This window comes from Cebus imitator, unplaced genomic scaffold, assembly GCF_001604975.1.
Source record: "Cebus imitator isolate Cc_AM_T3 unplaced genomic scaffold, Cebus_imitator-1.0 Scaffold200, whole genome shotgun sequence".
NCBI classification, from domain to species: Eukaryota; Metazoa; Chordata; class Mammalia; order Primates; family Cebidae; genus Cebus; species Cebus imitator.
In genome coordinates, this window is record NW_016107515.1 from 1,756,077 (window position 1) to 1,771,102 (window position 15,026).

Consider the following 15,026-nt stretch of genomic DNA (forward strand, 5'->3'; position numbering starts at 1 on the left):
TGCAATGGCGCGATCTCGGCTCACCACAACCTCCGCCTCCCAGGTTCAGGCAATTCTCCTGCCCCAGCCTCCTGAGTCGCTGGGATTACAGGCACGCGCCACCATGCCCGGCTAATTTTTTGTATTTTTAGTAGAGACGGGATTTCACCATGCTGACCGGGATGGTCTCGATCTCTTGACCTCGTGATCCACCCGCCTCGGCCTCCCACAGTGCTGGGATTACAGGCTTGAGCCACTGCGCCCGGCTTGCCCCGCAATCTTTCCACTTGTTTTCCACTTCTCCCATCTTGACTGAGAAGAGTCCTAAGATTCAGGGAATCTGTGGAGTACAAATATTGTGGAGACAAAGAGGGAAAACATCTAGCCTAAGAACACAGAACAATGCACCCTCAAGCAACAGCACTGTCTTCAACAGTATCAGGTATTTTAATAAGAAAAGTAGACCCTTAGCACAGATGGGCTCTAAAGTTTTCTGAAAGCCATCTCCTAGAATTTGCACAGCATTAAAACTTGGGACCTCTGCTGCCAAGTCCATGAGTCAGGGAGCAACTGGCTCTTCGTTAAGGAACTGGCTGGACAGTAGCCTCAGACTTTCTCAAATAACTTTAACCCTGTATTTCCAGAATCCAGGCAACCCTTTAATGGGCTCAAGATATACTTGTAACCCTCAACTTAACCTTTTTTTCCTTGAACAATTTCCAACAAAAAACCCACACCCTATACAATGCTCATCTCCTCTCCTTGCTTATTAAGCTAGCACTGTCAAGAGCTGCATAACAGGTCATAGTGGCTCATGCCTGTAATCTCAGGCCTTTGGGAAGCTGAGGTGCTTGGATCATTTGACGTCAGGAGTTTGAGACCAGCCTGGCCAATATAGTGAAACCCTGTCTCTATAAAAAATACAAAAAGTGGTGGCATGCGCCTGTAGTCCCAGCTACTCAGAAGGCTGAGGTGGGAGAATCGCTGGAACCCAAGAGGAGGAGGTTGCAGTGAGCCAAGATCCTGCCACTGCACTCCAGCCTGGGCAAGAGAGTAAGAACCTATCTCAAAAAAATTAAAAAAAGAAAGAAAAAAGAAAAAGAAAAGAAAAATTTATCCATTAAAAAAAAAAAAAAAAAGCCGGCCAAGTGCAGTGGTTCATGCCTGTAAACCCAGCACTTTGGGAGGCCAACGCGGGCAGATCACCTGAGGTCAGGAGCTCGAGACCAGAATGGCCAACATGGTGAGACCCCGTCTCTACTAAAAATATAAAACAGCCAGGCATGGTGGCACGCAACTGTAGGTCTAGCTACTGGGGAGGCTGAAGCAGAAGAATCGCTTAAACCCAGGAGGCAGAGGTTACAGTAAGCTAAAATTGCCCCACTGCACTCCAGCCTGGGCAACAGGATGAGACTGTCTCAAAATATAGAAATAAAAGCTGCATAATGATGGTTTGGTTAACAGCAGACCACACGTATGGTGGGCCCAGACTGTAAGGGAGCTATTGTAGCAATTGTAACAGCATAGTACGATGCTGATGTAAAGAAACCTGTATTATGTACAGTATATACTTGATACTAAAAATATATATATTAACGGTTTACATATTTATTGTACTTATCAGTGTGCTCCTAAAAAAAAAAAAAAAAAAAAAGCCTCAGGTGGTATTCCAGAAGGCAATGTTACAGATGACAGCGGCCTCTTAGTGCCCTTGAAGACCTTCCAGTGGGACAATATATGTTGGATGAATGACATGTTGATGATCCTGACCCTGTGGTAGGCCTAGGCGAATGTATGTCTTAAACAAAAAAGTTGAAAAAAATTTTAATAGAAAGGTAGGTAATAAGAATGTATTTTTGCTGGGCACAGTGGCTCATGCTTAGTCAGATATGGTGGCACACACCTGTAGTCCCAGCTACTCAGGACGCTGAGGCAGGAGAATCACTTGAACACTGGAAGTAGAGGTTGCAGTGAGCCAAGATTGTGCCACTGCACTCCAGCCTGGGCAACAGAGTGAGATTCCATCTCAAAAAAAGAACGTATTTTTGAGGCCAGGCATGGTGGCTCACGCTTATAATCCCAGCACTTTGGGAGGCCAAGGCAGATGGATCACCCGAGGTCAGGAGTTCAAGACCAGGCTGGGCAACACTGTGAAACCCCTACAAAAATACAAAAAAAAAAAAAAAAAAAACCAGCCAAGTATCATGGCGGGTGCCTGTAATCTCAGCTACTCAGGTGAGACGGGAGAATCACTTGAACCCAAGAGGCATAGGTTGCAGTGAGCCAAGATTGCGTCACTGCACTCCAGCCTGGGCGACAGTGAGACTCCATCTAAAAAAAAATGTATTTTTAGGCCGGGCACGGTGGCTCACGCCTGTAATCCCAGCACTTTGGGAGGCCGAGGCGGGTGGATCACGAGGTCAAGAGATTGAGACCATCCTGGTCAACATGGTGAAACCCCGTCTCTACTAAAACTACAAAAAATTAGCTGGGCATGGTGGCACGTGCCTGTAGTCCCAGCTACTCAGGAGGCTGAGGCAGAAGAATTGCCTGAACCCAGGAGGCGGAGGTTGTGGTGAGCCGAGATCGCGCCATTGCACTCCAGCCTGGGGTATCAAGAGCGAAACTCCGTCTCAAAAAAAAAAAAAAAAAAAAAAAAATGTATTTTTGTACACCTATAGTTAAGTATTACAAGAGTCAAAGTTTTTAAAGTTTATAAAGTTCACTAAGCTAAGGCTAATGAAGAAAAGCACTTACCATAGTGTAAGTATACCGTGTTTATAGTTTACAGCAGTATGTCATAGGCTTTTCATTCAATCAGCAATTTCCACTTCTGCAAGTTCTAGTCACCCAAGTGCCCTATATATGCCAGTTTTTAAAATCTTTAGCATCCTTTTACTGGACCTTTTCTGTTTAGAGACACAAATACTCACTATTGAGACACAAGTGCCTATAGTATTCAGTACAACTATGCTGAACAGGCTTGCAGCCTTGAAGGCACAGGCTGTACCTTACAGCTTAGGTGTATGGTAGGCTATGCCACCTAAATTCATGGAAGTACTCTGATGTTCACATGACAAAAATGCCTAACAGTGGGTTTCTCAGCATGTATCCCCGTCATCTGCGACTACATATTTTAAGTCAAAACCACCTAGTTTCTACAAGCATTGATACACCGCTATAAACCTCATGCTATTACTCTATATTTGTGCATTTTTAAGAAACCTCATCTGCTTTCCCTGTATGGTCTTTTTACTACTGTAACCTATTTTTCCTGTTCTCTGGTTGAGACTGAGGGTAGCTCTGTAGTTACATTGATTGTTGACTTATGAAAAGCTTGTCAGCCAACCTGTGCATGGATGTCCTCCTCGGCACTCATAAAATTGTTCATTCCCTCGTTTTCCAAAGGGTTTGTTGACCTAATCAACTGGCTAACCTAGAACCCAGTATAAAAAAGCAATGTTCCTGCCCAAACAATGATCTACAAATACCATTATTCCTTAAAGTGAGCTAGGGTTCCTTGGGGGAAATGGTGCCTCCAGGTGTGGGCCCAGGTCTGAGGAAAATGAACAAGATGAAACTTGAACACCCTGTCACATAAGAAATCAAGAGTAATCAGATGGCTGAGATCTGCTATGCTAGGAGCAAGCTTGAAGGGGATTCCCTGGGTCAAAAAGAAGTATCATCATCAAAAAAAAGTGGGCTGAAATAAAAATACACAAAAATCCGAATTCAGGATACTTAAATTCACTGGCTCCTTTCACAGACTGCTATCAATTCACCATTCTAAAAATTGACCCAAAAATAACATTAAAATCAATCACTTCCAGCCAGATTTGATGGCTCACATCTGTAATCCTAGCACTTTGGGAGAAAGAGGTAGATTGCTTGAGCCCAAGAGTGCAAGACCAGCCTGGGCAACATGGCAAAACCACATCTCTACAAAAAGTTGGGTATGGTAGCACAAGCCTGTAGTCTTTGCTACTCAGAAGGCTGCAGTGGGAGATCACACCACTGCACCAAAAAAAAGGATGGGGGGTACTTTCCAATGAAGCAATAAACACACCATCCTCTCAAGTCTTAATAAAGGTATATAGAAAAAGAAACATGGACAAATATGGACAGAGGACACTGAATGAAGGCAACCATGACCCACAGCAAATGATTAGATCACACACTTGGCACCCAGAAACTGGTTAAGATAGTGCTGTACCCAACCTTTTCCCCATTCTCCAAAATGAGATTACTCTGGAGGTCTATCCTAGAGGCGAAAAGGGTTAAAATCTACAGATCAAAAAGTGCGCAACTATCAGCCTAGTCAACAAATGGCAACGTGCTAAATAAAACAGGCTACTAGAAGGAAAAGGGAAAAACACACAGGATGAAAGAACAAGCCTGGCCAAGCACACTGGCTCATACCTAATGCCAGCACTTTGGGAGGCCAAGGCAGGCAGATCATTGTGAGGTCAGGAGTTTGAGACCACCCTGGCCAACATGGTAAAACCCTGTTTCTACTAATATATATATACACACACATATATACATATTATACATACATACACACACGTTAGCCAGGAGTGGTGGCACACACTTGTAATCCCAGCTATTTGGAAGGCTGAGACAAGAGATGGCAGTGAGCTGAGATTGCACCACTGCACTCCAGTATAGGTGACAGGACAAAGTTGTCTCAAAACAAGGAAAAAAGCTACAAGACCACTTCAAAATGTTGGAATAAAATATTAAGATTTCAGATACACACCCCAAGTAAGTAAGCACTCAGTATATTGAAATCAACACAAAAATTTGCAAAGACAAAATAAATCTCCTTCCAGAGATTAAACAAAAATGAGAAAAACCATCCAATACTATCAAACAAGCCTAAGAATGAATACGAGTGGGAGACACATCTCCCAAGGAGAGAGGCAGACTAATGGAGAACATCCCCTCATCTACCCAAACTACTAGGAGTATAAAACCACAACATAAAAGAAATCAGTATATCCAACTCAGATCATGTAATCAGCTTAAGGCAGAACATAACAATTGCTTTGATTCAGATAAAGAATCCAGGTCTAGGCCAGGTGTGGTGGCTCACACTTGTAAATCCCAGCACTTGAGGAGGCTGAGGTAGGCAGATAACTTGAGGTCCGGTGAAACTCCTCCATTTCTATTAAAAAGACAAAAATTAGCTGCATTGGTGGCTCACACCTGTAATCCCAGCTACTTGGGAAGCTCAGTAGAGTTGCTTGATCTCTAAGAAATGGGGGGTGCAGTGAGATTATGCCACTGCACTCCAGTCTCCAAAAAAAAAAAGCAGGTTGAGAAAGGCTGCTTTAAGCTGTTTGAACATGCCAGATTTTCTTTGGGAGTGAGGTGAGAATAGGTGGATAGGAGGTCTAATGGAACATTTGGAAATATGTTGCGTAGTTTTAATTGTTAACTCTCAGGAGGTGGGAACACAGCACTGAATCCTTATGAAGAAAAAGTGGTTAGCTCCAGGAGGAACTATTGAAGGGGAAGAGAGGGATGTTCTCATAGAATTTTATACCATTTGCCATTCTTAACTACGTAAATTATTTCTGTGACAAAGTATAAAGCAGTTAAATAAGTCAACAGACACTATGCTACTTTATTAAAATACTGAGTTTTATTTCACATGTATATTTTTGTCTCCCCACCATTTCCATGTCTGACCACCACTACTGTGTCCTATCATAACATTCCATACATACTTAAAACCAAGCAAAGGGTGGAGTTCCATCTTTAAAAACTACAGGCATTTTGGACAACACATTCTTGGCAATGGTATCTGGACAACATTTATCAAACACGGTAGGGAAAATTCTCACTCTGCATTATAAAAAGGACAGCCAGATATCAACTGTTACAGAAATAAGACGGAAAATTTTTAACAAATTGTTTAAACTATTTTCTTAAAGAGACTTCCTCCACTGCCAGAGATCTTGAATAGCCTGGAAAAAAAAAGAAATGTGGTTAAGGAACCACAACACTTCACAGACATCAATAAATTAAATGTCTCTGCATAGTTCAACATCTATTTTCATTCTACCACCAAACAGGTTAACTCTAAAGAAATGACTCCAAGAAAATTTGTACTTAGATGTAATCGGTCATCTGATTTAAACCCTTTAATCAGTCATAAAAATATGATCAATATGCTAATAAATATTTAATAGTTTAACATTATTTACTAAGGAAATAATGTTACTTACTAAAGAAAGGACAGAGACCTATGTGGCCAATGTTACTTCCAACTTCATCTATCTTGACATCAGCTTTAGAGTTGGCCAGATTTAGCAAATAAAGTTACAGAACATGTTCTGAATTGCCTATGCAAGTGTACATTTAGAAAACTATATGCTGAGGCCAGGCACGGTGTTTCATGCCTGTAAATCCCTGCACTTTCGGAGGCTGAGGCGGGCAGATCACTTCAGCTCAGGAGTTTGAGACCAGCCTGGGCAACATGGTGAAACCTTGTCTACTAAAATCAAAAACTAGCTGGGCATGGTGGTGTGCAACTATAGGAGGCTCAGCTGCTCGGGAGGCTGAGGTGGGAGGATAACCTGAGCCCAAGACACAGAGGTTGCAGTTTAGCCAAGATCACACTACAGATGGATGACATCCACTTTAAAANAAAAAAAAAAAAAAAAAAAAAAAAAAAGCACCGTGGCTTACACCTGTAATCCCAGCACTTAGGCAAGGCAGTGGATGACCTGAGGTCAGGAGTTTAAGACCAGCCTGGCCAACAGGGTAAGGCTGTTCTAAAGAAAAGGCCAGAAGTTCACCAAGAACTTGAAGTGAAATGACTCAGGATTCTCTCAGCTATCACTGTTTCACAGCAACGGGTTTCAGATGCAAGGTAACTGAGTAAGTGCCAATATTAAATATCATAGAAAATCTTTTTGTTTTTGAAATAGAATTCACTCTGCCTCCCAGACTGGAGTGTAGTGGCACGTTCTCAGCTCAATGTAACCTCTGCCTCCCAGGTTCAAGCGATTCTCCTGCCTCAGCCTCTCGAGTAACTGGGATTACAGGTACATGGCACCACACACAGCTAAATTTAGTATTTTTAGTAGAGACGGAGTTTTGCCATGTTGCCACCCAAAGTGCTGTTAAGTGTGAGCTACCATGCCCAGTCAGAAATCTTCTATTCATATCAGGTTCAAACAAATATAGATTCTCAGTGTTTGTACACTGCAGCTCTATGTCATAAAAACAGGAGAAATTTAGTTTTGATAATCTCTATAATAGTAATTCAAGTTATTAAACATTTACTATTCACTGCAAGAATTTCATCCTGACACTTAAGAACACTTTAAATTCTAGAGCAAAAAAATACTTCTGGTAGGCTGGGCAAGGTGGCTTGTGCCTGTAATCTTACCACTTTGGGAGGCCAAGGTGGGAGAATTGCTTGAGGCCAGGAGTTCAAGACCAACGTGGCCAAAAATACTTTTTTTTAAAAGAAAATACTTCTGGGAGAAGTTCTGGTTCAGTAATGTAATAGCTACAAAACTTTGTTATAAAATACAGAAGACCACCACAACTTTATCATTAAATATATCACCTTTCTTGGCAGTAGTTGAAGAAATACATCTATGCTTAGCTATTAGTACATGCTGTTTTTTTAATCTGATTTTCCACTATTTTCAATATTGAATAAGCAGTTGCATAATGCAGAGTTTCAAAATAACTTATGCTCAATTAATGTTTATTATTCCCAAAACCCACACTAACATTTTGGGATTCAAATGTAGAGAAAAAAACAGAACAGAAACCAAAACAGACTGCATCTTATCATCTTACAGCCCATCACTGCAACTTTCACAATGTTAAAATTAACCACATCAGGGTTTCATGAACCTGAAAATAAATTCAAGTACTGTTGCAATTAAGTATACTGAAGTGCTAAATATTATGGCAGAAAAAAAAAAAACAGCTAATTGCCAAATTTTCCTAATTTTTTAAAAAAAGCTGAATATAGGAAACGTAAAAACCATTAAATGCATCATCTGTTCTCTATACACAATACCTTACACATCCCTATTTAATCACTTTTACATTTTCCTTACACCTGAATCAACACTAAGAGAAAAAAAATGCATAAACTTTATGTTGACAAAAATACTTTCTTTCACATGTAGTAACTATAAAATTTAACAGCTAACTCAAGCTTATGTATCTAGTAGTAACCACAATTTGGTGTCTTGCTTCCAGATTTCATGTTAGGATGATTTTGGCAAAAAACATTTCCCATAAGTTCCATGAAGAAAAAATCTCTACCAACTCCCAAAAAAGCAAAGACCAGACTGCCCCAAGCAGCCAAATGGAGTAGCAAGGAAAACCACAGCAATTTCCTTAGCCAACATAGTACCAAAAGAGTAAAACTGAATTCAATAACCAAAATAATTTACCAACTCTATGAAAGCTGGGAAAAATACCCTAAAGCTATCTTCTCAGACTGCCAACTGTATTCTTTAAGAGTTCTCATATATTTAATGTCAAGTATTATCATCTGTGGTTAAGAACTTTTTAAAGAGCCAGAGTGAAGGCAGAATCATCATAAATCACAAAACTTAGATGTGATCATGTCCCCAGGAAATCCAGTTACCTCCTGGTCAGTCATCCGGAAGCAATTCTTCACATAATTGATGAACTTGGCTTCCACTTTGGGAAGAGAACCACCCTATTGAGACAAAAGGATTATTACAGCTAAGTAGAGAAATACGCTGAGATACATTTAGAAAATCCCTCTATGATCTGCACCCTATTACATGGATCAGCTCATTCCCTTTTCCCTCAACTTTCCAAGAATACTCAATGTCTTCTTCAGGGCCACAAAGCCCTAACTGGCAGCATGGTTAGTACCTCTATTCAAACAGATTTGCCAGAGGTTCAAATCTTCCCAGACAGCTTCCCTAGGAATGTGAAATATAAGCTACACTTGAGATTCTAGAGACACACAAACATGGCAACTTGGTTGCTTATCTGCATTACCTAACAAGTCAGTTTTATCATCCAGAATACAACCATTACAACCCTTTGGAGAACCATGTCAAGTGACCCAAACTGTTATTTTAATAAACATTTATTGAACACAAACTTTGGTTCAGCACAAAACTAATCTGATCATCAGTTAAAGAGATAAAAAGTTGAATGGAGGAAAAAATTTACAATAATTACACTTCACTAATCAATAATACTTACCATGTCCTTCAAATTATGGATGTAGGCAAGAAACTACAAGAGTATTGGCATTACCTGTGACTCTGTCACCAAAATTTCAAAACATTACTATAGCAAATATGTTGAAATGTTTAAATTCATCACTACTTTGGAATATCTTTCCCTCTAAGTTATCTTTTATGAATTTTTAAAGGAGTGAAAGGGTTTCCAAACGTCCAAGGGACCTTGGCAGAATCAAGTATAGCATTAAGAAACTTAACTGCCTCCAGTAACCTAGGTAAAATAAACCTCACCATTAACAATTTCCATTTCAAAATTATTGTCACATACATTCTTAATTGGTTCATTAAAATATTTATTGAGCAGCTAAGGAGATACAAAGGATTTAAAACATGGTCAGAGATGAGGCAAATGCACACAAGTAATAGAAAGCAAAAGGCAAGGTTCACTGAATCGCAGCAGTCAGAACAAAGTGCTTTAGGGAACCAAGAGTGTGAAACTGTTTCCAGCCTGAAGAGGCATGGGTGGCAAATCAGAAAAGGGGATTGAGATTAAATAGAAGACTTCAGTCTGGGTTGTTGATGACACTCAGTATGGACTATATTTGTCTCTCCTTTTCCTTTCTCCCCATCTTTGGGCTTAATTTACCAGTAGTGCCCAGGACTGTTCAATGCTCCTGCAATTAAACCAAGGAGATAGGACCATATTAAAATGGAGGGGAGGGGCATCTAAAAGATGTCATTTTAGCATTCTATCCAAGGGACAAAAATCAGTGATAACTGGGAAGGCTAAAGAGTTTACAGTGTAACTAAAAACAAGAAGTACATTGCAGCTCTAAAATTTTTTTTCAGTGGACTTAACACTGTACAAGCAATCTACTGAAGCCAGGAAAAACCTATAGAGCACAAGAAAAACATGGGGAAATCAGTTGGCCATTTGTCTTCACCATTCCACATTTGTTCTCAATAGCTGGGGTCTAAAGTATTACTCATAGAATTAAAGCTTCTCTTAAATGCACTTCCAAGACATTTAAAACACTTCTACATCCTACTCAAATCCCTCAGTCAACAAACAGGAGATCTAATCCTCTTCACAAATTTCCATTATTTAAGACAAAAGGAAACTAGATTTAAGCCTAGTCATTCACAAAACCTAGGTATTACTACATGTATTAACTAGTGATAACTCGTGTACGGTGTAAAGGGCAAACAGAAATGTCTCAATCTGCTGAAAAATATTTCTGACTAGAGTCAATCACGAATATTTAACTATAATACCAAGCAACAGCCAGCGTTTACTTTTCCAGCTGTTTGCAATTTTAACGAAGTCTCACACGCCCTCTGCTGGTTCTCTAGGGTATCTTACAACCAGAAGAATTGGCAAAGGAAAGGGGTCTCACTGATTTAACATGGAAGGTCAGAATGTTCCTTGCCACCAGTGCACTATGTTCCTTTTATAATGGAAAATAAGGCATATTTAATCTCATATGCAAAAATCACAGACACAATTATGTTTTAGAATTCATTTTTGAAAACATTTATACCACAAACGGTGCACACAGAGTAAACCAAACCAAAACAAAACAAACATTCAAGTCTGCAAACTAGGCATGTGCAATTTGACAGGGGAAACAAAGTTTAAGATAATTTTACTCACTTTTTCTATACTTGCTTGCATTTTTGCTTTAATGTCTTCTACAGAACTAGGTCCTTTTGGTGTTTTAGGAGTTTTTTCCTGTTTTTTGAAGGATTCTTGTCCCTGAAAAAAGAAATGAATATCCAAAAGGTAGTAAAAATACAACCCATAATTAAAACCCATCCAATCTGGATTTCCTCAAATATTCTTAACAAAATTCCCTTATAAAACTAATCATACAACTGGAATTATTAAATAAATTCATGCCATACAATTAATTTGTTCTTAAAATCAGTCTTTTAATAAGTAAGGAGTAAGATGATTAACTAGGCATGGTGGTGCATTCTTATAATCCCAGCTATTCTGGAGGCTGAGGTAGGAGGATGGCTTGAGCCCAGCAGCTGGAGGATGGCATGAGCTATGATCATACCACTGTACTGTACTGTCCAACCTGGGCAAGAGTAGGACACCCATTTCTTTAAAAAGAGAGTTTGGTTTTATGTACAGTATCAAGTCAGTTTTAAAAAATGAGATCAGAAGATCTTACTTTCAAAGATGAAAGCAATAAAGTCATTGTAGTCTGATGCCTGAGGCCCACCCTAGACCATTTTTATAATAATCTCCTTAAGTAGTAGTACTGGGGTTCTTTTAAATTTTTTTTCCTTCAAATTCCATTTTTTGCAGGGCTGGGGGTAGGGCCAGGAACAAGACCACTAAACCCTGCCTGGGCCTAAATATTCTGCTTCAATCTGATATGCAGCCAAGGTTGAGAACTTCTGCTCTACTCAGACATACTTTTCAACAAAGATTCCTTATAGAAAACAACTGTTGATTTCACTATACATATATATATATATATATATATATATAAACAAAATTCAGGCCAGGCACGGTGGCTTACACTTTCCCAACACTTTGAGAGGGCGAGGCAGATCACCTGAGGTCAGGAGTTCAAGACCAGCCTGGCCATAGTATAGTGAAACCCCACCTCTACTAAAAACTACAAAAATTAGCTGGGCATGGTGGTGCACGTCTGCAGTCTGTAGTCCCAGCTACTTGGGAGGCAGGACAATCACTTGAACCCGGGAGATGAAGGTTGCAGTAGATTGAGATCACACCACTCTACTCCAGCTTGAGTGACAAAGTGAGACTCAAAAAAAATAATAATAATTCTATTGGCTCCCGCCACCACACTGGAACCCCAGTAGCACATTACATTTAGTATATTCGTGTGTGTGTGTACCTACAACATGCAACAAGCTGATTTTAACTTTAAAACACCAATTACAAGGGTTCTACAAAGGTCTATCAAAAATTTCAGACACACTAGATTCTTCCACAGATTTCACCAACTAGATCAATGAGACCCCTATGTGTAATGTTGCCACTTACTTTTGATCTTGGTGTTGATGATGGTTTTGAGTCTTTTCCATTCTGATTTGACTTTTGTGCATTTTTGGCTGGAGTATCGCGTATAGACTGCAATTAGAAATTAATCTTAATCACTGTCTCTGCCCCCAACATCAATGCAAACAAACTGTCCAAACCATGTAGAAAAGCAACAACCACAGGCCAGGTATGGTGGCATGTGCCTGTAATCCCAGCTACTCAGGAAGCTGAGGCAGGATAATCGCTTGAATCTGGGAGGCAGAGGTTGAGGTGAGCCAAGATTGTGCCACTGCACTCCAGCCTGGGCGACAGAGCAAAACTCCACCTCAAAAACAAAAAAATTAAAAGCAGCAACCACTTGGGCAAAAGGCTGCACAAAACTAACAAATTGGAGGGAAGGCCACATGGATAAAGAAAACAGACCATTCCCCATTATAGGTTTTCTTTCTGCAGTCCTCCTCAGAACTAAATTTCAGTTTGTGATAGATGATCTCCCCACACCAACTTTCTTTAACTACAAAACGCGAACAGCATTAAACTACTATTTCTGTTGTTAAACAAACTGGTAGCATTGTATTATACTCACTTTCTTCACTGGCACTTTTTCTTCAGTTTCCTCATCATCGAAATCATCATCATCATCACTACAAATAAAAATGTCAAGACATTAAGTTAAGCGCCTTCAAAATCTGAGTATATAAAAGCCTTGAAAGCAGGACCTTGAAGTGATTTTTTGTACACCCATGTTCATTGCAGCATTGTTCACAACAGCCAAGAGATGAAAGCAACCCAAGTGTTAAACGGCTAAATAATGAAAATGTATTATGTATGTACAATGAAAATCCTCTCACATGCTGCAACATGACTGAACCTTGAACAAAGTAAAATAAGCCAGCCACAAAAGAACAAACATTGTGTGATCCTATTCATTATATATCTATAAAAGTAGTCAAACTCAAAGAAAGAGAAGGTATAATTGTGGTCGTTAGGGGCTGGGAAATGAAGCTACTCAATGAGTTGTTTTGTATGAACATATACTACAATACTGCTGTACAATGTATGTATATTTAGTGTATATTTAGTTACATTAAACTGTACACTTAAATAGTAAATTTGTATTAAAAAAAAATTGAAGACCTAAATAGAAACGTTCCATGTTCAGATATTGCCAAATGGCAACACTCCCCAAACATACAGATTAAATACAATCCTTAGAAGACTCCCTAAGCTGGTTTCTCTGTACAAACACATCCTAAAATTTATATACAAAGCCAAGGGTTGGCACAGTGTCTCAAATCTATAATCCTAACACTTTGGGAGGCTGAGGTGAGAGGATCGTTCTAGTCTGAGACTAGCCTAGGCGACACATAACAAGAACCCTATCTCTTAAAAAAAAAAAAAAAACTTAAAAAAATATTTAATTAGCAGGGCAGTAGTGGTGTGTGCCTGTAGTCCTAGCCACTTGAAAAAGCTAAGGCAGGAACATCTGCTTGAGGCAGTGAGTTGTAACTGCACCACTGCACTCCAGCCTGGGTGACAAAGACCCTATTTCAAAACATGAAAACGACACTTAAGGGAGCCAAAACAACAAAAGCAGTCTTGAAAGGACAAAGCTAGAGAACTCAAACTTGACTTCTAAAAAAAAAAAAATCAGCCATAAAACCTACAAAGGGGACGGGCACTGTGGCTATGCCTGTAATCCCAGCACTTTTTGAGAGGCTGAGGCAAGCGGATCACAAGGTCAGTAGTTCAAAATCAGCCTGGCCAACATGGTGAAACCCCACCTCTACTGAAAATACAAAAATTAGCTGGGCATGATAGCATGTCCCTGTAATCCCAGCTACTCGGGAGGCTGAGGCAGGAGAATTGCTGGAACCTTGACCCAGGAGGCAGAGGTTGCAGTGAGCAAAGATAGCGCCACTGCACTCCAGCCTGGGCTACAGAGCAAGACTCCATCTCCCCCACCCACCCCCCAAAAAAGCCACACATCAATATATATTACATACATCTGTGTATAGCATACATCAGCAGTATACATATTACATAGGTTTTCTTGCTTAAATCAACAGTAGAGTCAACTAAGCCCACACCATACCCTTTCCATTCTCAACAGATCACTGATTTCCCCTTTTATCTGTGGATTAAAAGGGTTAGATTCATGTACCTCTTTGCATTTTCATTGCCATCTTAACCACTGAAGTTTCTAAAGACTTGTTGCTGCCAGTGCAGTGGCTCATGCCTATTACCCCAGCACTTGGGGAGGCTGAGGCGTGCGGATCACCTGAAGTCAGGAGTTCAAGACCAGCCCAGCTAACATGGTGAAACCTCATTTCTACTAAAAATACAAGAAATTAGCCGGGTGTGGTGGTGCCCACCTATAATCCCAGCTACTCTGAAGGCAGAGGTTGCAGTGAGCTGAGATCACACCATTGCACTCCAGCTTGGGCAACAAGAACAAAACTCCATCTCAAAAAAAAAAAAAAAAAGACTTGCTTCCCTCAAGGCATCCTTTACTACTATGCATATAGCTGAGTACACTTGCTTCAATTCAGCTTATATGATTTGGATCTTGATATTATGTACACTTTTCATTCCTATCAATACCCAATTCAGACACAGAAAAACAAACACATCATTAATTATACCCATTTTTGAGTCTCTACTAAAAATGCAAAAATTTGCTGGGTGTGGTGGTGGGTGCCTGTAATCCCAGCTACTTGAGACTGAAGGAGGAGACTGCTTGAACCCAGGAGGCAGAGGTAGTGGTGAGCCGAGATCATACCACTGCACTCCAGCCTGAGAGACTCCATGACAAAAAA

At 40.1% G+C, this 15,026-nt stretch overlaps 1 protein-coding gene across 5 annotated transcripts in view; it reads right to left on the reverse strand.

The window, feature by feature from the left end:
* Nucleotides 1-5,601: 5,601 nt before the first annotated feature.
* Nucleotides 5,602-15,026, reverse strand: part of NPM1 (nucleophosmin 1) — a 16,250-nt gene continuing 6,825 nt past the window's right edge. For 2 of the 5 annotated variants that reach the window (XM_017547687.2, XM_037745427.1), the window contains 5 exons: nucleotides 12,794-12,851; nucleotides 12,211-12,297; nucleotides 10,840-10,941; nucleotides 8,609-8,683; nucleotides 5,605-5,951 (listed from right to left, as the gene is read on the reverse strand). In XM_017547687.2, coding sequence (XP_017403176.1) covers nucleotides 5,913-5,951; nucleotides 8,609-8,683; nucleotides 10,840-10,941; nucleotides 12,211-12,297; nucleotides 12,794-12,851 — 361 coding nt within the window. In that variant the 3' untranslated portion in view covers nucleotides 5,605-5,912. Of the gene's footprint in view, nucleotides 5,952-8,608; nucleotides 8,684-9,517; nucleotides 9,860-10,839; nucleotides 10,942-12,210; nucleotides 12,298-12,793; nucleotides 12,852-15,026 lie in introns of those variants that run through there. The other 3 variants (XM_017547686.2, XM_017547689.2, XM_017547688.2) reach the window with 3 other exon arrangements.